Raw genomic sequence first — 24,884 nt, 5'->3', positions numbered from 1 at the left:
GACACACCCAGGATGGGACGCCAGTCTGTCATAAGGCACCCCAAGCGGGACTCGAACCCCAGACCCACTGGAGAGCAGGACCCAGTGCAACCCACTGCACCACTGCATCACCCCTTAGAAAAACCCATAAAATAAATTATATTTGATGTGAGATTAAAAAACACTATTAAGAGATTTTTGTTGGTCACACAAAATAAAGGGCAGCAGAGGCAGAAGACAGAAGACAGAAGTTAGACCTCCTTCAGCATCATGTAACAGCTTCTCCCTAAACCCCAGTGTTTTCAACTTGTATAGTTAACAGAAGCAGTAGTTTCACTGTGATGTCTGTCCCAAAACTTCTGACCTTAAGAGTGGTTTAATAATTCAGTAGTAATAATTAAGAAAAAAATATGCTTCCTGAGAAATCTTAATGGTCTAATGAAGAGTTTTAGTTTTCTTATGTCTAGATAAATGCTAAGAATTTTCTGTGTTGTAAAGGTGGTAACTTATGTCTTAAATATTTTGTAATAGGAAGTATTTACAAAATGGTTCACAAATTTCAAGGGTCAAGATTTCCAAAATTTTTGTCCTGTTTTTTTTTTTTTAAATCTCTTTCAGATATGACCTTCAGTAATGACATTGTTCAACCAATTCCCCTGAAATCAGTTCAGCTTGGAGACTGTGACTTTAGAATGTGACAGTGCAAGCATGAGGAGTTACACAACTGCTTTTGTGACTGGAGTATTTCTTACAGTGAACGGCAATTTTTGCACATTTTCCAGAACTCCAAAACAAATTTATATGTATAATGCATTTATGCAAGTTAATAAAAATGGCTGGCACACAGTAACCTTTGGTTCTTGTTAGCCTGATTGTGTAGTCAATAAGCCATAGCCTATATCTTGTTTCTGTTACAATTACAATTTACATAATGTTCAGTAGTAATTATTAATAAAAAATATACTTCCAGAGAAATCTTAATGGACTAATTTATAAAATTCTAATTTGTAGAGTATTATTATTCCCTATACATTAATATCTTAATGTTGTAATTATTCCCTATTCAGAAAGAAACATAGTTCAGTATACATACACATATACATTGTCATTGTCACATTATTTAGAATATAAATTACAGTTGCACATTTTAAATTTTTACATTTGAGAAAGTTTTGAGAACGCAAATAACTTTGGGAAAGCCTTAAAACCATCCTCACATCAAGGCTAAAATGAGAAAATGATTAACGTACAATGTCAAAACAAGGTGAAAGGTGCTGAAAAAGTTGTCAAATGGAAGGCAGCGGGTTCAGAGTATCCTGTTCATTCTTTTCATTGAACCAGTTCCATCAGTGCAGCTTCTCCTTTATTTAATTGTAGCAAGTAATTTTCAAATGTACAGTTCTGCTACTCAGGCACAGCCTATTTGCAAAATACAGTATCCCTGCAAAATGACAAAAGCTGCTTGAGAAAATGAGCATACTTTGTGTGGCTTTGGTTCTCTTCAGTAATTTGGGTGAGTTCATAGATAAAATTATTATTGTTACCTTTGAAGAGAGATATTTTTAATTTATTTTTAATTATGTTACTACAAAATGGTTTTAAAAACTATCTGAAATATACATTTTGTTTTTGGACTGTGGTGCAACAGTTCGTGTCAGACACAGTACATCCTGGAGACTTGGTGACTCTGCAGTGTACAATAGACAGTGAGACCTGTGCAGGAGAACACAGTGTTTACTGTTTCAGACAAGTGAGTGAATACTTGAAACTAAAAGGCAATTGAAAATCAATGCTGTTCTCTCCCTTACCAAGAAAAAAAAGTAAAGTGGTTTTAACAAGTGAAATTCAACAGATTGTACAACCCCACTCCAGTGTCATCTAGGCAAATCTGCATAGAATTCAAACAAAAATATCTTGCATTCAGCCTTGAATATTGATACAAATAAAGTCTAAGAAGTGAGAAAGTGAATGTTAGTTACAAAATGTATACATTTAATTTTTCAGGTTTTTTTTTCTTGTTTCTAAAACATCATATTCTGTAACATTAATGACAATTTAATACAAGTATTGCACAATTTCCTTCACATTAATAAAGTTATCGATGTATAAATATTTGAAATTTCATTTCTGGTTTATCTGTGTTTTGTTTCCTGTATGACATGGACTAAAGTCATTGCTCAACAAGTCACTCCTGAGATGTGATAATTAGGACAATGTAAATTTTTGCTGTTTACAAGGTCTTTCTCTAAGTTTTGATGGTCAGCAGATGTGAACACATCATGATCACTCACACAAAGTAAACATTTCCAAGTCACTGGAAATAACTTTAGCTTTCATGAAAGTTGAGTGGCGCAGCGGACTTGGCTGGGTCGTACTCTTTGCCAGGTGTGGGGTTCAAGTCCTGCTTGGTTTACCTTGTGACGGGCTGGCATCTTGTCCTGGGGGTGTTCTCTCCCCCTCTAGCCTTGCACACTTGGTTGCCAGGTTAGGTGCTGGCTTGCTGCGACCCTGCTCGGGACAAGTGGTTTTAGCCAGTGTGTGCATGCTTGAAAGTTTATTAAAGGACATGGTGAGATTCATGAGAACAAAACAGCAGTCATAAGTCACTGGCTGGAAAATACTGAGTGGAAAGTATCATCTTCATCGTGTTCATTCAGCCAATCATTTCACTGTCCCTCCTACTTTATTTTAGGTTAACAAGTCACTTTCACACTTGACACACACTTGCACAGAAAACAATATTTCTTGCAAAAGCACAAGCTACTCAAGAAGATGATCATACTGCATGTTGCTTTGGCTCTCATGAGTAACATGTGTAAGTGCAACTACAAATTAACTCAACCTTATACAGCCGTGAAGAGTTACTTTCATTTTGTTATGTCTAGATAAATGTAAAGAATTTTCTGTAACAGTAGTAACACATGTCTTAAATATTTTGTAATAGGAAATATTTACAAAATGGTTTACAAATTTCAAGGGTCATTGATTTCCATAATTTTTGTTCTGTTTTTTTTTTTTTTTTAAATCTCTTTCAGATATGACCTTCAGTAATGATATTGTTCAACCAATTCCCATAAAATCAGTTCAGCTCGGGGACAATGTGACTTTAGAATGTGACATGTCGATGGAGGAAACAGGGTACATTTCTTGGTACAAACAAACTGTTGGAGATAAGCCTTGTCTAATAGTAACCTCACATGAATATTTTACAGATGCACGTTTTGAAAGCAAGTTTAATAGTCTGCATTTTGAAGTAAAAAGAGATGGAGCTAAACATTTTTTAACAATCTTACAAGCAGAAGAGTCTGATTCTGCGTTCTATTACTGTGCAAACATGAGGAGTTACGCAGCTGCTTTTGTGACTGGAGTATTTCTGACAGTGAAGGGTAAATGTTGCATATTTTCCAGAACTCTACAAATTATGTAATGTATTTCTACATTGTGCAAAATGTGCTACTAAAACCTCAATTGCTATTCAGGTTCAGAAGAACTACAGTCCAACAGCAGGACTGTGGTGCAGCAGCTTGTATCAGACCCAGTGCATCCAGGAGACTCGGTGACTCTGCAGTGTACAGTAGACAGTGAGACCTGTGCAGGAGAACACAGTGTCTACTGGTTCAGACACGGCTCGGGAGAATCCCTTCCGGGACTCATTTACACCCATGGAAACAGGAGTGATGAGTGTGAGAAGAGCCCTGAGGCTGGGTCTCCTACACACGGCTGTGTCTACAGCCTCCCCAAGAGGAACCTCAGCCGCTCTGATGCTGGGATTTACTACTGTGCTGTGGTCATATGTGGGGACATTCTGTTTGGAAATGGGACACAGCTGGACATTGAAGGTAAGTCAAAGTTAAAAGTTATTATATCTTGCATACAGACTTGATTCAAGCAGTCCAAGAAACTCTATTCATAATCTGATTTTATTTCACAACAGTTATTTTTTCTCTAATTAAATTACATTTACGGTACTTTTTATAAGCTACTGAAGTAGCATTGCTAAAAGTAAGTGATAAAAATGGCTGGCACACAGTAACCTTTGATTTTTGTTAGTCTGACTGTGCAGGTCAATAAGCCATAGCCTATATCTTGTTTTTCTTACAATGACAATTTACGTAATGTTTAATTAAACCCATTTTTTTGTTTGAATATGTCAGAGAAATTTGTGCTGCAAGAGAAGCCATTGTTCTTTACTACTGGCCAAACAGTGGGCAAAGTACCAATTACTGAGCTAACTATGACATACTGGTACCACTATATGTAAGTACACAAGGTAACATTAATGATTGTTTCTGTAACTAATCAGATCCAAAAGATGCAGAGATGAAGATCCTTGTCTGGTTCTCCATTATCAGGATTACAGCACTTCTCTGTGTCTTTCTGACACTCATTCTTCTCTATAAATTCTTTCCGGCGCTCCTTGGATTGCTTATCTAGTCCACATCAGTCTATAAAATGAGCATTTTTCCAAAAGACCAGGCAGTAATGGAATCAATTTACAGTTTACTGCTGGTACCTGCTGTAATTTTTCAAAAAATATGTTTCATTATTATAAATGTAACTATCACACTGGCCACCTGATCAGTGGTTATTTTTACACCTGTACAATTTTATGGAATCTCTGCATTATTTTATGTTTTTCCCAGTGTAATACAGTTAGATTATTAGTATGCTTTATCATTTAGTGAACCATTATGCCATTTTTTTTAAATTAGTCTTCTTATCATTATGACAGTTCATTGATCATTGTATTGATTTATTGTAAATGTTATTGTTTATTTTATAGTTTGATTTGGAGCTGTGTAGGTTATGTAACATGATGTATATTAATAAAATTGATCTATGTGTAACATTTTAATGAAAGCATTTATCACAAGTGAGATTTATTGCATGTCAAACTGTCATAACTGAAAGACAAACTTATGATTAGCATTAATAGTGGACGTTTTTGCATTCCTGAATGCTCCAAAAGGGAGTCATATTTATGCTAAAATTTACATTTAGATGAATTAATTTAGTAGATGCTTTTTCTGCAAAGTGAAGTATATCACAGAGAGCATATTACAAAATATCACTAAATCCCATTAAAATGGTCACAATAAGTATATTAGTTATAATAACATGGCAGTTTCCCTTTATTAATTTCTTAGTAACATTTAATAAACAAATGCTATAACAAACCAACAAACACACACACACACACACACACACACACACACATTTTCAGAACCGCTTGTCCCATACAGGGTCACGGGGAACCGGAGCCTAACCCGGTAACTCAGGGCGTAAGGCCGGAGGGGGAGGGGACACACCCAGGACGGGACGCCAGTCCGCCACAAGGCACCCCAAGCGGGACTCGAACCCCAGACCCACCGGAAAGCAGGACTGTGGTCCAACCCACTGCGCCACTGCACCCCCCAACCAACAAATAAATAAGCCAAAACATGAATTTTCCACTGTATAGCTATCTACTTGAGCTCATTCACACACACTTTCTGAACCGCTTGTCCCGTACGGGGTCACAGGGAACCAGAGCCTAACTGGCAACACAGGGCATAAGGCCAGAGGGGACATACCCAGGACGGGACGCCAGTCCGTCACAAGGCACCCCAAGCAGGACTCGAACCCCAGACCCACTGGAGAGGAGGACCGTGGTCCAACCCACTGCGCCACCGCACCCCCCATGAGCTCATTCAGCTCTTTCCAGTTTATTCTATACCATATACTTAAATGTTCACCAATACAACATACATACACATAGTATTGTTTGTTTATGTTTACAGTGTTTTTGTATTCATTCAACCTTGAATGCAAAAAACCCCTGAAATACTAAGAAAAAAAATAGAACAATAAAGACAAAGGATCCATCCCTTCCACCCATTGTCAACAACCACTTGTTCCAAGCAGGGTCCCAGCAAGCCTGAGCCTTGCCCAGCAACACAGGGCACAAAGTTGAAGGGGGCACACCTAGGACAGGATGCCATGTCACAAGACACTCCAACCAGAGCTCAAACCCCAGACCCATCACACAGCAGGCCCCAGCCAAACCTGGCACACCACTGCACCCTACTAAAGACAAACACACTGTCTGAAAGTGCTTGCCCCCTGCAGGGTCAGAGGGAGACTAAGCCTAACCTGGCAACACAGGGCACAAGGCTGGAGAAGGAGAGGAAACACCCAGGACAGGATGCCCCAAGTGCAGGACTTGACCCCCAGACCCACTAGAAAGCAGGCCCTGGTCAAACCCCCTGTGCCACTGCACCCTTCTAAAGACAAAACAAATCAAAATAATATAGGTGAATTTGCACTCACTGAAGAAACAGACACGGTGTCTCACGGTGCCTGGGTTCTGCAATTCGACATGGCTTCCAACCAGAGTTAGCATTTTCTGCAATGATCTGAATAAATGTACTTGTTCACTTAGCAGTCAACACCCTCTCCACTATAGGAGACAAAATTTCTCATAATTTATGAGCTTACAAGAAAGATTTCAGATAGCCAGCAGTCTACTCCATAAAAAAGTAGTCCACATCATAGACATTACATACTAAAACCTAGAAGTGTGAATTACTTGGTGGTAAATTTTTTTGTTTAGTTATCAAATATTTGGCATCTCTTTTTCATTTCATTTTCGTTATGAAAGTAAGGCCTGTTATAATACCTGGCACAAGGTAAATACAGTTGGGGGGTACATGCTGGATGGGAGTCAATCTATTACAATGTAACCATGCACACAAACACACATAAATGTCACTGATTTTCCTGAACTGCTTGTCTTTGGGCTATGGAAGGAAACCGACACTGGGAGAACATACAAGCTCCATGCAAAATGAGTCACTTTTAAACTTCTGCCTGAACAGCACAGGCACTGTGAGGAAGCTACACCATATACTGTGCAACCATACTGCCTATTTTAAACACACACACACTTTCAGAACCGCTTGTCCCATACGGGGTCGCGGGGAACCAGAGCCTACCCGGCAACACAGGGCGTAAGGCCGGAGGGGACACACCCAGGATGGGACGCCAGTCCATCGCAAGGCACCCCAAGCGGGACTCGAACCCCCAACCCACCGGAAAGCAGGACCGTGGTTCAACCCACTGCGCCACCGCACCCCCTATATTTTAAACACAATATTCACTTATTTTTTGAAGATAAGGCTTTATGCAAGTGTCTTGTGGAATAAAGTATCAAATGTTTAAATACTTAATATTTATACAAGGAACTGTGTACAAAAACAAAGACAACATCAGCAGTGGTCTACATCATGTCCTTTTTGCCTATTCTTCAACAACAAGGTATAAGCATGTTTACATGCTATTTGTAGATTAATTCACTCGAGGTCTACCGCTATGTCGGTACATAATAGATGGGGGTAGAGGTATGTTCAAGTTTCAGTTTGAATCACTTGTTACCAGACGATGGCACTCATGCTTGGTGAAAAAGCTGACAAGTTAAAGAAGCAACTTAATCACAGCAAATTACTCATAAATAACAGGAATGACCCAGCTGTGGAATTTCGACACATTTAAAAATAATGTTCTACCACCAAATGTTACTTCTGTGTGTCAGTTTATGGACCAGGAGTCCTTGGAAACTTTTCTTCAGACTCTTCTCATCACATTTGTTCATTAAGGAGAAGATTTAAATATTAAACTTAAAAAGGCGGATTAGTTAGATGTTGTGAGGCAGGATTCTGAGACATAAGATGAGATCTCACCAATGCTTTCAGTTAGTTCACTGAGAAGCTCTCATACCATAAGGCAAGTGGAAAGTGGAATGATGGAAAAGGTAGCAAAATGATAAGAGAAAACAAAGGCTGTAAAGAAAATCAAGCAGATACTGAAAAAGAAAACAATTAACTTGTTCCAATGCTGGGGGCGTGGTGGTGCAGTGGGTTGGACCGGGTCCTGCTCTCTGGTGGGTCTGGGGTTCGAGTCCTGCTTGGGGTGTCTTGTGATGGACTGGCGTCCCGTCCTGGGTGTGTCCCCTCCCCCTCTGGCCTTACGCCCTGTGTTGCTGGGTAGGCTCTGGTTCCCTGCGACCCTGTATGGGACAAGTGGTTCAGAAAATGTGTGTGTGTGTTCCAATACTACAAAGAATTCCAAGACATGAGAAATTGAAAATACTTGACTGAAATGTGGATAGCCTCAGATGAAACAGTTGACACACAATCATATTGTTTAGGTGGCAACTAAAAAGTAGGAGGTAGAAGAAATTCACAAATATAAAATGATAGAAGAGAATCACCCCGTAGGTATTATTGACTCAGAAGTCTTCTAGGGGGCACTTGCATGTGAGGAACAGAGTAAAGCCCTCACTGCAAGTATCATAGTTCTTAGAAGGTGGAGGGTCATTGCTTCAGGGAAGAGAACTCAACAACATTATAAAAGTTTTTCCAAAAACTGGTTAGGAAGTCTTCAAAGAAAACACTGCAGGTAAAGTTTAGTTTCTTCAGATTTTTTTTCTTATTTATTTATTTGTTTTTTAAAGAGATAATTGGTTTAATTTTGATTTTAAAGGATTGAAATAATGCTTACCACCAAGGGTTGAAAATGAATAAGTGAAGGTTTTTATAGCTTCTTGTTTTCTTATTGACTCTGTCTAACAATATACTCCCAAATATACCTCATTCCACATTTGGTTCTCTATTTTCCAGATGTTTTTCTCTCTGGCCTCTACTGTTCTCATTTAGGGTATGTAAGTGAAATTCTACTGCAGCTGGAACACAGCAAGTGACAGAGCACAGTTGACTGAGGACACAACAGGGAGAAAAGTTAACAAAAAAAGGGGACCTAGGAGCTGGTGACCAGAGAGGACCTTCCAGGTGGCACCAGTAGATCGCCTGACATAGAACCCAAAAACCTGTGTATTTGGAACTCAGGTCAGCCTTGGAGAGGAAAGAAGTGGAAACCAAAAGGGACCTTCTAGGAGGTCCTAGCTCTCCTGACCAGGTGGGTGGATACAATGTCTAACCACTGTTTCTTTGCCTTGCTTTGGCCAGACGCCAAGCAGAGACCCAGCAGAGGCCTAGTCCGAACCACTACCTCATCCCCATGTCCCTCCCTCACCAAACCCTAAACTAGAAGGTGTCCCCTCTTCAAATTGGTGGGAGTTCCACCCCAGCTGTTCTCTTTCTCCTCTGCTGCTCATGATGACTCTGGCTGGAGGGCACTCTTTCTAAGATCTTGCCTTGGGTGTCTTATGAAATACGGCAGGGACTGCTGATAATACGTTATTCAAGTTGTGCCCAGTTGAATGATTAGATTTTTCTTAATGGAACAATCTTACTACTTTGCATTTTTTTGTGTCCCAAAAGCAGCCTTTTTTATTGTTATCAGCAGGCTGTTGAAAAAACATACATGACCTCATTTGCCAGACAGTGTCTCACGTGGACACACCACACAAGAGGTTTGTGGGCAAGAAAGTTGCCAACAAATGAAGATACTGCCCACCAGCAGTAGCAGCGTGCAGAGAAAAATAATGTATATACAAAAACAAGCAGTCACCGCTATTATTTGGTTTCCCATGATCATGTTCTTCATTTATCTGTACTGCAAATACTAATACCACTTATCATAAATTTGTACAAATTTATATTCATGCGGTCTGTGTCGCATTGTATCCTATGTGGTGACATTTTGTCCTACTGAATCTACCGAGACATCATGTGAAATTTATGCAAAGCAGCTGTATCAGAGCGCTGAATGAAAACTAAGTACCCAAACAGTTGTGGTCTGGCACTCTAAGGTCTTAGTCTGTATACTTGTATTTGTATTTACACTCTCTGTTTTGCACCATTGTGTATAAATTTTGTAGTTATTAATTTATTACACACACACAAAGAGAGAGGAAGAGAGAGAGAAACTTAACCCCTTGGAGCACGACACTGAAAAACTGCATAACATAAATTTGTAACAGATTATAATATTAAGTGCTTAAATTAACAGATAGAGTCCTAGGCCTAAAAAGGTGCATCTTTGATTAAAAATATTTAAGTATATAACTATTAGTTTATGAAATACATCAAGTAAAAGTGATTCTTTGGGCAAAAAAAAAAAAAAAATCTGAAACGTAGTTGAGAATGTATGCTGGAAAAAAAAAGTTGTGACCTACAAGTGTCACAAATGTGCTGATAAATGGAAACTACAGACAGGAAAGTGTCACATTTTTCTGGTTCATCCAATCAGATAATGCAGCACAATTAACCCTGATTCTTCACAATAAAATTGCCATTACACTGTTCATGACCATTGGTCTCGTATAAGCAGTAGAAATAACTTGCCTCCAGGAAGCAAGAGTTGTTGAAGATGGTCAAATTCTGTGTGTTTCTCCTAATTTTCCACATAGTATGTGAGTATGACTGTCAGTTGTGATTACTGATTCATTGTAGCTTCCTGTGAACAGGATTACAATATAAACATCAATTTCTCATGTTAAAATCTCTGATGAGTTAAACTTTAAACTGCTCTATTAGAGTACACTGTCATATAAATTGACATTTTATATTACATTATGACAACTTTAAATTATGAAGTAATAATGACTTTTTTTATAGACTGATGTACCATCTTTTCTTATTGATTTTAATTAATTCTTGCTTGCTTTGCTCCTTTCAGATATGACACAAACTTTTCAGCCCGTTCCACTGCTGGCTCTTCAGAGTGGAGACACTGCGACTTTTCAGTGTTTTTTCTCAAAGTCTGAAACTGAGTATGTAGTCTGGTTTAAGCATACTGTTGGAGAGAAACCTCATCATATAGCAACAACTCATAAATATTCAAATGCTATATTTTACAAAGAGTATAACCATGGGCGCTTCAAAATACATTCAGATGAGAACAGCAACAATTTGACAATTTCTGAAATTCATGTGTCAGATTCTGCAACATATTACTGTGGGAAAGTCATAAATTATGAAATTATTTTTTTAACTGGAACTTTCCTCATCATAAAGGGTAATTATACATTTTATTTTTCTTATTATCCCTCACAGCTGATTGATGTCATATTACTTAGGATTTAGAGTACAGACTGAATAATTCAGATAAATACTCACAGTACATATGCATTGCCGTTTGATATACTTACAAAGTACATATAAAAACTTGTAACTATTATTACACTAAAGTAATTACCAGAATGTTGGCTCATCACACTATAACTAAAATCATATTGTAAGAGTACATTATTTAATGGGTAATGTCTCACAGAGCCTGGGTGGTGCAAGAGGACGTGGGCTTGATCCCCACTCAGTCTGTGTGAAGTTTACATGTTTACAATTATATTTACATTTATTTAGTTACCAGATGCTTTTCTCCGAAGCGACGTACCTCTCATAGAAAATATGTGTGCATTACATTAGCAGAAATAGAGACTTTGATGCAGATGTGTGATTCTTAAGTGTAGTTAGTTTCTTTCCACCATATGAACCAATGTTCATCACACGAGTACCTGCATAAAAAAACTGAGATACGTATAAACATTTACGTTGCATTACAAGTGTAGCTGTTAAAAGGTTTATCCTGCCATGATCTTAAAGTTATAGAGCATGAACATTTACACCTTACATGATCTTAAGAGATCATTGGTGAATTGAGTCTGAAATAGGTGAGTTTTGAGACCATTTTTAAATGTGGACAAATATTCAGCAGTTCTGAGTGAGGTCATACCACCAGAACAGAGTTAGAACCAAGAACCTTCCATGCTTTACTTTGTTGTGCATGGAACCAGAGCCTACCCGGTAACACAGGGCATAAGGCCAGAGGGGGAGGGGACACACCCAGGACAAGACGCCAGGCACTCCAAGCAGGACTCGAACCCCAGACCCACCGGAGAGCAGGACTGTGGTCCAACCCACTGCGCCACTGCACCCCTTTAGGGTATGATCAAGTCTTGTATATTGCTGGGTGCAGTTCTATTGATGCATTTGTAGACCATAATCAGGGTTTTAAATTTGATCTGGGCAACTAGGAGCCAAGTTCTCCATGTTCCATGTAGCCATGCTCTTCCTGTGTCTGCGTGGGTTTTCTCTGGGTGTTTCCCTGATGTATGGATGAGTGACCTATTGTAAGCAGTGTATTTAGCAGTGTAAGTCACCTTGATAAATAAGGTGTGTGGGCTAATACCAATACACAGAGTTCATTGGAAGTTGCTTTGGAGAAAAGCATTTGCTAAATAAAAAAAAAAAAAAAAAAAAAAAAAAAAACAGTTGCCAGCCAGCTATCAGAAAAACAAACCCGTCAGACAAACACTGACTCATATACAACCATATCGCAAGGACTTTGAGGCCAACGCATCTGCCCACGAATCAGTGTCAAGATAAATATAGTACAATACAATTTTTGCCTTGTGTTACAAGCATCTGCCTTGGAAATTTTTGGAGATAAACATGTAATCTTTCCTCTTTTTTTTCATTCATCAATTTTAAAATAAAGAATTTTTTTTATTGGTAACACTACATAGAGTTCATTGGAATTTACTTTGGAGAAAAAACTCTGCTAAATAAATTAATGTAAATGTAAGTGAACATGCAATAACTCAATGTTACTGTGCATAGTGAAAAAAAAATGTGTATGATGGGTAAATATGGAGCTCAGGGTTAAACTAAACATTTCATAATTTCCATTCAGTTTTTTAAATTTGCAAAAATTTTACTCAGATTCAGAAGAACAACGATCCTACAGCATGACTGTGGTGCAGCAGGTGGTGTCAGACCCAGTGCGTCCAGGAGACTCGGTGACTCTGCAGTGTACAGTAGACAGTGACACCTGTGCAGGAGAACACAGTGTTTACTGGTTCAGACACGGCTCGGGAGAATCCCTTCCGGGACTCATTTACACCCATGGAAAGAGGAGCGATGAGTGTGAGAAGAGCCCTGAGGCTGGGTCTCCTACACACGGCTGTGTCTACAGCCTCCCCAAGAGGAACCTCAGCCGCTCTGATGCTGGGATTTACTACTGTGCTGTGCTCACATGTGGGGACATTCTGTTTGGAAATGGAACACAGCTGGACATTGAAGGTAAGTCAAAGTTATTATATTTTGCATACAGATTTGATTCAAGTGGTGCATGTCCTCTAACATAACAATACTATAGCTCTAGTTTCATGTTTTTTTTTTTTTTTTAATTTAATGATAATACATCGGGGGGGGGGGGCGTGGTGGTGCAGTGGGTTGGACCGGGTCCTGCTCTCCGGTGGGTCTGGGGTTCGAGTCCCGCTTGGGGTGTCTTGCGACGGACTGGCGTCCCGTCCTGGGTGTGTCCCCTCCCTCTCCAGCCTTACGCCCTAAGTTGCCGGGTTAGGCTCCGGTTCCCCTGTGACCCCGTATGGGACGAGCGGTTCTGAAAATGTGTGTGTGTGTGTGATAATACATTTATGGTACATTGTATAAACCACTGAAGTAGCCCTGTACATGCCAAAAATGGTTGGCAAACTGTGAGCTTTGGTTGGAATTAGCAGGACTGCCCTGGTCAGAAAATCATATTTAAAATTACAAGTCTTTGTTTCAGTTACTATGACAATCTGCTGAATGTGAACGTATGTGAAATGTGCCCATAACAATATTACCAACTGGGCTATTGGGCTAAGTATGACATACTGGCGCCACTATATGTAAGTACAAAGGCTAACATTAATGATTGTTTCTGTTAACTCATCAGATCCAAAAGATGCAGAGATGAAGATCCTTGTCTGGTTCTCAATTGTCAGGATTACAGCACTTCTCTGTGTCTTTCTGACACTCATCCTCCTCTACAAATAATTCCAGAAATTCCCTGGTGTGCTGTAGTCTAACTGAACATTTTATAGAATCTCTGTGTTTTTCAGTTCTTGATTCAAAATACAGTGAGATGATCAGTGATTCAATTTCAGTGAGCTCTTCTGTAACAATTTTTTTCAAATTATTTGCTAATTATTTCACAGTTGATGTTTTTCCATTAGTCCAGTTATTTTTTTTTTTTACATTTTTATTTAATTTATATAACAGCACTGGATTTTGTACCATGAGTCTGAACATGCTTACCCTGTGTCAGAAAAACTAGTGTAGAATTTATCACATCTACTCCTACTACTGCATATACTGTACTATATGCAGAATTCTTTTCGTGCAAATTATTTGGTAAGCTTATGTTACCTTTTATTAATTTGTAGTTTTAAATCCTACATGTCACCTGTAACCCATATATTTTTGAAAGGTTAACCTGTGTCATTCATTTTTATTTCTAAAATATTGAATAGTCTTTAGGGGTGCAGTGGCACAGTGGGTTGGACCACAGTCCTGCTTTCTAGTGGGTCTGGGGTTCGAGTCCCGCGTGGGGTGCCTTGCGACGGACTGGCGTCCCGTCCTGGGTGTGTCCCCTCCCCCTCCGGCCTTACGCCCTGTGTTGCCGGGTAGGCTCCGTGACCCCGTATGGGACGAGTGGTTCTGAAGGTGTGTGTGTGTGTGTGTGTGTGTGTGTGTGTGAATAGTCTTTAATGGTGTTGTTTATTGAGCAGGGGGGTGCGGTGGTGCAGTGGGTTGGCCTGGGTCCTGCTCTCTGGTGGGTCTGGGGTTTGAGTCCTGCTTGGGGTGCCTTGCGGCGGACTGGCGTCCCGTCCTGGGTGTGTCCCCTCCAGCCTTGCGCCCTGAGTTGCCGGATTAGGCTCTGGTTTCCTGCGACCCCATATGGGACAAGCAGTTCAGAAAGCGTGCGTGCGTGTGTGTGCGTTTGTTTATTCAGCTGACAAGTTTATTCAAAGCAAGTTATAATGCTGAATCCCTATTGTCACTGAGATGCTTTATTGCTAGTAACAAAATTTTGTTGTCTGCCTTTGGTTCTTGTGTTTTGACATCCCCTCTACATCTTTTTCTTTCAATATGTCTTTCCTTTTCTCCTTCCCTTTATTCCTAGTTCTAGTTGTCTGACAATAGCATGGACTACTTCTTGGGAAACTATTTTAAAATAAAACTGACTTTCCAGTTAAAATTAAAATTAAATATAGGTTGGAGGATGGGGGCACAGTGGGTTGGATGGGGTCCTGCTCTCCAGTGGGTCTGGGGTTCAAGTCCTGCTTGGGGTGCCTTGCGGCGGACTGGCGTCCCGTCCTGGGTGTGTCCCCTCCCCCTCCAGCCTTGCGCCCTGAGTTGCCGGATTAGGCTCCGGCTCCCCGCAACCCCGTCTGGGACAAGCGATTCAGAAAATGTGTGTGTGTGTGTGTGTGTGTGTGTGTGTGTGTGTGTGTGTGTGTGTGTGTGTGTGTGTAGGTTGGAGGTTCTTAATATGCTGAAATCTAATAAATGCAAATTCAGCCTGTTCAAAATTTTATTGAAATCTTTTGAAGTCTTGTAAGTTTTATTTTACTTATTCAAAATAACTTAATAGGATTTTGTAGTTATCTATACTCACAGCGGGGGGTGTGGTGGTGCAGTGGATTTGCCTGTGGCCTGCTGTGTGATGGGCCTGTGGCTCGAGTCCCGCTGAGGGTGCCTTGGGGCCGACTGGCATCCTGTCCTGGGTGTGTTCCCTTCCCCTCCAGCCTTACGCCGTCTGTTACTGGGTTGGACTCCTGGTTTCTAAGCAGTTGTTGAGTCTGTGTGTGTGTGCATACTCATAGTTTTCTTTATACATGTAGAGTGTTAGTGATAAATTGTCTTCTGTCCAATAATACTTGATCTGAATGACAACTCATGCGCTCATAGTTTTTCTGGCAATTGACTTGGATAATGGCTTTTTTTTTGCTTCTGAAAAACACTGTTATTTGCTCTTCTTAACTTGTGCTTGCAGTTATACTTCCAATGTTACTCTTTGTTATTACCATATTCTGTATTTCACTGTGACCCACTAAAAGAACAGATACATTTTGGTAAATATATTATTTACATATTTCTGCATTGAAATTTCTATTTTAGCTATCAATTTTTTTTCATTTTGTCAATCTTTCCTTTAAAAAGAACCCTTGTTCTTACAAGACCAGTAACAATGTATAATCTATTTTTCAATTTACAAATATAATCTTAGATTATACAATATGTTTTACCAAACAAACATTACAGCTAGTGTCCCCTAATGTATACTGTTATCAAGTAATGTTTATTAAAACCAACAGAAAAGAGTTCAGTAGCTTATGTCTCCAAAGTATATGCATGCATACTACTGGAATACTGTACTTGCCTTTGCATCATTCTGCATTATGTCATAATTGTACACAAAAGATCAAACGGGAGAAGGTAAACAATCTAAAAAAAAAAAAAAAAAAAAATTTACGAAACGGTTAAAATCTAGGGCAAGAAGTATTGTGTTTTAGAAGAAAAATGTTCAAATAACTGGAAAATGAGCAATAAGTTTTACAATTATGCTTGTTGGCAGAAGTGATACATTTTGATAAAACATGCTTAAACAGTGATGATTCCTGGTGTGTGGTACAGGTAGTCCTTGACTAATGATATGTAAGATTATGATGACCCTTACTTAATAACAGCCTTCCCATCAACCTTACTATATTATTTTTGAGTCCTGATGTCTGGTAATGTGGTATTGGGGCTGTGCAGGGCCCCAATATGTCTTAATGTTTCCATTTAAGTCACTTTTGTACAGTGGCTAGCAAGTGAAAGTGCGAGTTCTGGTTATGAAGACCAGAAAAAGCTTAGAAAATCAAATTTAGAAATAAACCTGAAAATAATAGTGCAGCATGACAACATAATTATAATACTGTACTGTATTTATATTTTTCTTTATTGCGATTATTTTGAAGGACACCAAACTTGTGAAATTTGAGAAGAAAATCTAACAAGCTGTATTGTACAGCATAGCATTCATACATGTTAATTGTTTATAAATCCTTATGGTCCTAATGATATAATATAAGGGGATTTGTGACTAATGACGAGGTTGTAAGAACAGGACAGTCCAAATTTACATGAAGAACAGAAATGGTATCCATTTGTTCCGTTTTTTGCCTCTTGAACACATATAGCACAGACATATGCTTGTGTTGTTTTTGAATTAATTTGCTCAGGGTCTACCACTGTATCAGTACATATTCTGTGAGAATGTTGAGTTTCTGTTTGAATCACGTTACCAGACGATGGCACTCGTGCTCAGTGGTCAGTGGAAGAGCAGATGACAACTTCACAAAGTGAAAGGAACAGCTTCAGCAGAGCAAATAAACAGAACTGACTTGGCTCATAACCCTCTGTGACCTCATTTGTGTTGTAACATGTACAGTTAAAAAAAAAAAAAAAATCACAGCATTTTTACAGTTAAAATGCAGCTCAGCGAAGGTGGCTTATTTCACCACAAAGTTACAGCTGAAAAAAACACATGTAATGTTTTTGATTTTGACTGTTTACAGCAAAATAAATAAATCATAGTAGTTGACATTTGGCAATTCTGTAATTTTGTAAAAATATGTGGATTTCTGCACTGTTCTGTGTTACACAGAGGCTGCTCAGGCATGTATTAGAAACACCGGCAGCAACAGTGCAGTTCAAGTGGGATGTTACAGCATCATTATCAACTCAATGACACTCTTTTAAACAGTTATGTAATGTTAATACTGTATATGGTTATTTTAGTATACATTTTCTTTAATGACACATCTTATGTAGATTGTGTTTTAATAAAATGGTCTGCTTAGGCAGTTTAGTCAAAGACTTCAGTTTTAACAGAAAAATCCTTCTGAATGTGCTCGCTAAGTGTACCTTAGTGAAAAATTTTCAAAAACAGCATGGTTGTAAAAGTGTACCATCATTTACCAGATATGATATCATCTGGGTAGCGACTGTTTATGCAACACACACACACACACACACACATTTTCGGAGCCGCTTGTCCATACGGGGTCGCGGGGAACCGGAGCCTACCCGGTAACACAGGGCATAAGGCCAGAGGGGGAAGGGACACACCCAGGACGGGACGCCAGTCCGTCGCAAGGCACCCCAAGCGGGACTCGAACCCCAGACCCACCGGAGAGCAGGACCCGGTCCAACCCACTGCACCACCGCCCCCCACTGTATATGCAACATTATATTTAAATGTAATATTTTGGCTTTATTTTTTCTATCTGTAGTATGATGAAAGAAAATGGAAGAACTTTATTTCATATGGAAACATAAAATGATTTTTACATTTACTTTTGTTAAGAGGGTTTGTAAATGATTTCTCCCCTTGTTGTTGCCTTCTGATTTAACTTTCTCTGATTAAATACGGGGTGATGGCGCCGCAAGCGGCCGCCTCGGTGTGGAGCTCCGCAGTTGTTTTACTGTTTTTGTTAGTTTGCCCTGTCTTTAGTTATACTCCTACAATCAGTTTTACCAGGGAAGAACTGCCGAACATTCGGCAGTACACACCACCCAATATTTTACCGGTTTTCGATTATTCTTACGTTTTGCTGGACATTGTCGTCGGAGGTGCAGCGGCGCTACTCAAGCGCTCCAAGACGCGCAAGCGTGGAAAGCGAGCCGGCGCGCTAGTCAAGCTCCGAAAGCGCGGCTTTAGAACAGCGCTGCCTATCCATCTGGCGAACCTCCGCTCCTTACCCAACAAAATGGACGAACTTTTTCTCCTGTCCCAAAGAAACAAGGACTTCTTAAACTCTGCTGCTCTGTGCTTCACGGAAACCTGGCTGAATGAAGCGATTCCGGACAGCGCGCTACATCTGCCGGGCTTCCAGCTGTTCAGAGCGGATCGCGACGCGGAATCAGCGGGGAAATCACGGGGCGGTGGGACATGCTTCTACATCAACGAAAGAAAGGTGGTGTACAGATGTGACAGCGTTGAAGAAGATGTGCTGTCCCGACCTAGAAGCGCTCTTCATCATTCCACCGCAAGCGTGCGTGAATGCAGCGCTGCAACAGCTGGATGATCAGATCACAGACACAGAGCAACAACACCCGGACCCTGTTATAATCGTTCTCGGGGACTTTTATAAAGCAAATCTCTCCCGTGAACTGCCAAAATACAGACAGCACGTTACATGCCCTACCAGAGTCAGTAATATACTGGACCACTGTTACACTACAATAAAGAATGCATATCACTCTGTCCCACGGGCAGCTTTGGGGCTCTCTGATCACTGCCTGGTTCATCTTATACCGACCTACAGGCAAAAACTGAAATCAACTAAACCTGTAATAAGGACTGTTAAAAGATGGACTGGGCTGGGGAAGCAGAGCAGGACTTACAAGCCTGCTTCGAGTGCACCGATTGGAGTGTTTTTGAGGCTGCTGCTAGCGATCTGGATGAGCTCACAGACTCTGTAACATCATATGTCAGTTTCTGCGAGGATATGTGCATCCCTACCAGGACTCGTTTAACACACAACAGTGACAAACCGTGGTTCGCTGCAAAACTCAGACAGCTTCGTCAGGCCAAAGAAGACGCCTACAAGAACGGGGACGGAGTCTTGTATAAACAGGCCAAAAACACACTGGCAAAGGAGATCAGAGTGGCTAAGAGAAACTACTCTGAAAAGCTGAAGAAAGAGTTTTCAGCCAACGACCCAGCATCGGTGTGGAAAGGCCTGAAAGACATCACCAATTACAAGACACCATCCCCCGGCACCGTGTCAACTCAACAACTGGCCGACGATTTGAATGAGTTTTATTGCACATAGACTCCATTGTGAAGAAGGCCCAGCAGAGGTTGTACTTCCTTCGCCAGCTGAGGAAGTTCAACCTGCCACAGGAGCTACTGCTGCAATTCTACTCCTCGGTCATCCAGTCTGTCCTCTGCACCTCTATAACCGTCTGGTTCGGCTCAGCTACGAAGTCAGACATCAGAAGACTACAGCAGATAGTTCAGACTGCTGGAAGAATCATCAGCACATCCCCCCCAGCTCTCCAAGAACTGCACTCGTCCAGAGTCAGTAAAAGGGCTAGCAAAATCATTCTAGACCCCTCACATCCAGGCCACTTCCTCTTCGAACCCTTGCCATCTGGCCGGCGCTACAAGCACTGAGCACCAGGACAGCCAGGCACAAGGAAAATTTCTTTCCTCAGGCCATCTACCTCATGAACACCTAAATCTCTCCCCTAGAGAGTAAACCAGTGCAATACACAACGCTATTTATAATTATAACTATTTATCACATCATTTCTCTTACTCACACTCCCTTGCATTTGTATCTAGTGGCTATTTTTGTATATTGGGTACTTTTTATATTTTTATATATTTTTTATCCCTTATTCACATACTCTATCTTCTCATCTGTCTTGTCACTGTCATTCTGTCTGTGCTGTGGAAGTTCCTGTCACCAAGACAAATTCTTTGTATGTGTGAACATACTTGGCAATAAAGCTCGTTCTGATTCTGATTCTGATTCTGATTAAACGTTGCTGTTGCCCTTGAAAACATCATGAGTATTTTACAGATATGTGCCAACAATCATACTCAAGTGTGCCTGTTATACAGAAAACTGTAAGATGTTAATGTTATTTACAACTCAAAATTTAATATTAATGTTCTGTTACATATTCGACTATGTCGGTTTTTAAACTTTAAACATGTACTTCTATAACAGTAAATAATTATGCAAAGGAAAACTTGTTTCAAATTTTCTAATCTGTTTTTAAGAGGACTTTGGTTGTGCCAGATATTTTATAAATGAACATTTAGGTCCTTTTATGCCATGATTTGTTTTATTGCATCATTGTGACATACTCTGTTATGTAAACTTTTACATATCAACAAAGTACATCTATTTACACACACACACACATACACACACGCTGTCTGAAACTGCTTGTTTTGAGCAGGGTTGCTGCGAGCTGGAGCCTAACTTGGCAACACAGGGCGCAAGGCTGGAGGGGGAGGGGACACACCTCGGACAAGATGCCAGTCTGCTTCGAGGCACTCCAGGCAGGACACAAAACCCAGACCCACCACACAGCGGGACCTGGCCAAGCCCACTGAGCCACCGCACCCCCCGCTACATCTATTTATTTGTTTTTAAATCTTTTTTTACATTAAATATTTATTGTGTATAGTGCATGAAGTGTACTGGTCATTAAACCCAAAACAGGTTTTCCAGTCGGCTGCAACCTACTCACACTTAAAAGCCGACGCCTGCAGCCAAACCTTCCGGAAGCTTTTTCTGAGAGCTATATCTTTATCTAGCTACATCTGCCCCAGTGTAAAAACTATAGAGACAGCAAACCTTAACAGCACTGAAAGAATGCTGGAAGATGAGTTTTGGAGGGAGGTTGAATTTTGTAAGTGAATTGTCAGTGTGTATGAGTTTCGAGTTTAAAGAGGTATTCTAAAATTTACATGTGCTAAATATTGGTGTCAGTTAGAGTTCAGCTTAGTAAATGAGAATGGAATATTTATTACAGTTCCGTGTTTATCATTTTGTGGTTTTGTGGTTTTTCTTATACAATGTTTTTGTGAATAAAACAAAATCATCTGTGGACACACTGAGTCAATATGAAATTTGATGTCTTGTAATAGATAGATAGATAGATAGATATACTTTATTCATCCCACAAGGGAAATTATTATGTTACAGCAGCAGAACAAGTCTGAAAATATTTGCAATATAAAAAAATAAAATAAAAACAATATAAAAACTATAAAAACATATAAAACAAGTGGAAAAATACAAGTTAAAAATATGTACAATTATATATACGGTTGGAGGAATGATAAATAAGTATATTAAGTAAATAAATCAAAACAGTATGTAGTGCAAGTAGTGCAACAGTATATAGTGCAAGTTGTGCAGAATGGTAATATAATCATTATGAGTAGTAACAAAATGAACTAACAATAGTGCTGAATAGTTCATCTGTCACATAGAGGTGAGCTGTTGTACAATGTTATTGCGAACGGTAGGAATGATTTCCTGAACCGTTCTTTACGACAGCGGAGCTGAATGAGTCTATTAGAGAATCTAGTAGTGTTATCGTTCAACAGGTGAAGCAGTTATAATGGAATGGGAATATGGTTGTCATGATTTTGCGTGGAGTATTGAAATGCAAGTGCATAGCTGAGTTGGTAACATTAGCGTGATCTGCCAAGGTGGGTAGGTGAAGAGGCACAGAACCACTTTAGAGTGTCTGCCACGGATAATAAAACCGTCCAGGTGGCATTTTGTGGTGTGGGTGTGGGTCCGAATCACGATCCAGGTTGTGGTCTGAATTCCAAGGGTTTTGAAGATCCAGTCGAAGTCCAGTGATCGTGATCCGAAGGGGCATGGCAGTGGTTCGGGAAGTGAGGGTTGAGATCCACAAGATCCTTGTCTAAAATGTGATGAGCTTGATCCAGAAGGTTGTGGTCCAAGGAACAAGGTTTGAAATCCAAAAGGTCTTTATCCAAACAGCAAGGATAAGTTGCATATGTCATAACTTGAGAAGAACTTGTATAACGATGGTTCTGTTGCACCGGAGGTGGAAATTGCAGGGGTGCAGCTATTGATCTCAGAAGTCAGAGGCCAAATGTGTAAAGAGCACAGTAATTGGAGTACCTGCTTTAGAGCCAAAGGACCAAGCTTTGACTCCTGCTTCCTGCTACAGTATGCCTAAGTGAGGTACATACCCCAAATTGTTTCTATAAAAATAACCTTGATGTTTAAACAAATCATTGTAGGTTGTTCTGGAGAAAAGTTACAGCTGTATGAAGAAATGTGGTATACCTGAGACACCAGTTTGCATTAGATCTCACACCTGCACTCAGAGGGCAACACATGGCACAGCCTGGGCCATCATCCATGCCCTGAGTCAGTGAACAAATCCCACAGCTTCTACTCAAGCTGGTTCCCTCTTTGTATGCTGCTGCTCTGCTTTCTCTCCAGTATCTTGCCTTGAGCACCTAATAGACTATTCCAGGTACTACTTGGAGATGTTCCATGCCAGGATGTGTGCAGTTTAACAAATGATGGCTGCTTTCCTTTTTTATGCCTCTTCAGCAACCTTAACAGTTGCCAGCCAGCTATCAGAAGAAGAAACTTGTCAGACAAACATTGACTCGTGTACAACCTTATCACAAGGACTTTGAGGCCAACGCATCTGCCCACAAACTGATATACTGCACATCAATATCAGTGCCCAGACAGATATTGTACAATACAATTCTTGCCTTGGGTTACAAGCATCTGCCTTGGACATTTTTAGAGATAAACATGTAAATTTTCTTTTTTTCATTTATTGACTTTCATGATGGCACAGCAGGTTGCACTGGTGTCTCAGGGTGCCTGGATTGTTAGGACACACGCTCAAATCCAGCTAAGTGAAGTTTGCATTTTCTCCCTGTATGTGCATGGATTTCCTCCAGGCGCTCTGGTTTCCTCCCACAGTTCAAAGAAATACTGTTCAGGTGAATTGGTGATGGGAAAATTGCTTGTAGTTTGTGAATGGCCCTTAGCATCTGTGTCTCCCTAGGGTTAACTCCCCAGCCTTGAGCCCAGTGATTTTGGGATAGGGTCCTGAATGCTGCGACCCTGGCAAAGAAAGGCCGCTGATGAAAATGAGCGAGATACATTTTAATAGCATTTTCTTCCCTACTGTATTTTCTAAAGTTTCTTTATTACAGAACAAAAATGGCCCGCTTTGTTGCCTTTAGGGGCAGCAAAAAGCACTCTGGTAGAAAAGAAACTCCAAACTTGTGGAGGGAAAAGGGAGCAGGCATTGTCACAGAGCAGACATGTTCAGTGTATCTTTCATTTATCTCTGCTTTCTCAGAGAGTTTTAAAGAAACTACCCAGCAATAAACAGAGAATCATTTTCTATTATTTTACAATTTTCAAAGCAAACTCAACCACGTGCTGAACAACATTTTCATGCAAAGTATCAACCACGTTCTTGTGCCCAGTTGTGTGAAGTTTACCATGAGACATCTAGTTAATTTTAAAAGTGAAACACTTCAAATTTGTTCTTTCCTGTGATCCCATTACTATGCAACTCACCCTTTATTTACTCCACTGTTTTACTGTCCTTTTTCACCTGATGGAGAAATGTGTAACAACATTTATAACAATAACACAGCCTTTGAATAAGAGGTTGTGAAAATGAGTTGGCTTTTCTTGTTTTTATTTTCACTCATTTTAAATTAGACCTCAGTGTTGCTTCATGATGTAAAAGGTAATAAAAATGGTCACTGCATTATATGAGCTGTTCATGAAAAAAAAAATCTTAGAGTGAATTTTCAGTTTATCTTTAGCTTTATCAGCTGTTTCTAACAGGGCCCAACCCATAGAAACAAGAGGCTGAAAAATTCCAGTTTTGACGTTAAACTGACCTTCAATGTCATATGTGCACATAAGTTGTTTCACGTGTCTAAATTAATATAGATGTCTAACGCTCTTTATGTTAAATGTAATTTAACTATAGTGGAATGTCATTTGCTTGGTTACTAAAAGCATACAGGCCTATTGACAAAGGCCCTGTGTGTCCTTAATAACAGGGCGATTAAGTTATTTCTGTCCACATTTACTCTAGTTCTTGCAATACTCAGGAAAACTTAAGTTACATAGAAAAAACCAAGTAACACTTCTTCTTTGAAAACCAAGAACAAATGGGGTCACTTTGGAAAAATTGGTTGTGACCTACAAGCCCCAGAAATGCAGTCTTAAAAGGAAATTACACTGTGGAAAGTATCACACTTGCTTGTTCAACCAATCAAATAAGGCAGTGGGACTGACCCTGCTCATGCATCACTGTAACATTATCATTTTACATGACTGTTGACCTGCTAAGTCTAAGGAGAGCAGACAGGCTTGTTGCAAGAAAGACGAGTTGCTGAAGATGATCAAACTCTGTTTGCCTCTTCTAATTTTCACTGAAATATGTAAGTATGGCTGTAGCGGTTATTACTTATTGATTTCACTTAGCAGTGTCATTAATTGCATTATATGCTCCAAGAATTACTACTAATGCTAATAACAGAAATTCTGAGTAAAGCTGATTGTGACAAAATCATAAAGTCCCAGAGAG

At 39.9% G+C, this 24,884-nt stretch overlaps 1 protein-coding gene across 1 annotated transcript; it reads left to right on the top strand.

Moving 5' to 3' along the window:
- Positions 1–3,313: 3,313 nt before the first annotated feature.
- Positions 3,314–13,063, top strand: LOC108925254 (uncharacterized). Its single transcript, XM_029257503.1, has 4 exons — positions 3,314–3,365; positions 3,459–3,818; positions 10,780–10,935; positions 12,639–13,063. Exons 1-4 carry the CDS (start codon positions 3,314–3,316, stop codon positions 13,061–13,063), a joined length of 993 nt encoding a protein of 330 aa, XP_029113336.1.
- The last annotated feature ends 11,821 nt before the right edge of the window (positions 13,064–24,884 follow it).

Source organism: Scleropages formosus, chromosome 13 (assembly GCF_900964775.1).
Source record: "Scleropages formosus chromosome 13, fSclFor1.1, whole genome shotgun sequence".
Taxonomy (NCBI): domain Eukaryota; kingdom Metazoa; phylum Chordata; class Actinopteri; order Osteoglossiformes; family Osteoglossidae; genus Scleropages; species Scleropages formosus.
The sequence above is the reverse complement of the archived record's forward strand: the minus strand, read 5'-3'. Positions and strand labels throughout refer to the sequence as shown.

Excerpts from the sequence above, each read along its gene's own strand:
- LOC108925254 (XM_029257503.1), top strand. The coding sequence starts at position 3,314 with ATGAGGAGTTACGCAGCTGCTTTTGTGACTGGAGTATTTCTGACAGTG. Across the intron at positions 3,366-3,458 it reads AGTATTTCTGACAGTGAAGG|GTTCAGAAGAACTACAGTCC; the intron begins GTAAATGTTGCA and ends ATTGCTATTCAG. Across the intron at positions 10,936-12,638 it reads AACTTTCCTCATCATAAAGG|ATTCAGAAGAACAACGATCC; the intron begins GTAATTATACAT and ends AATTTTACTCAG.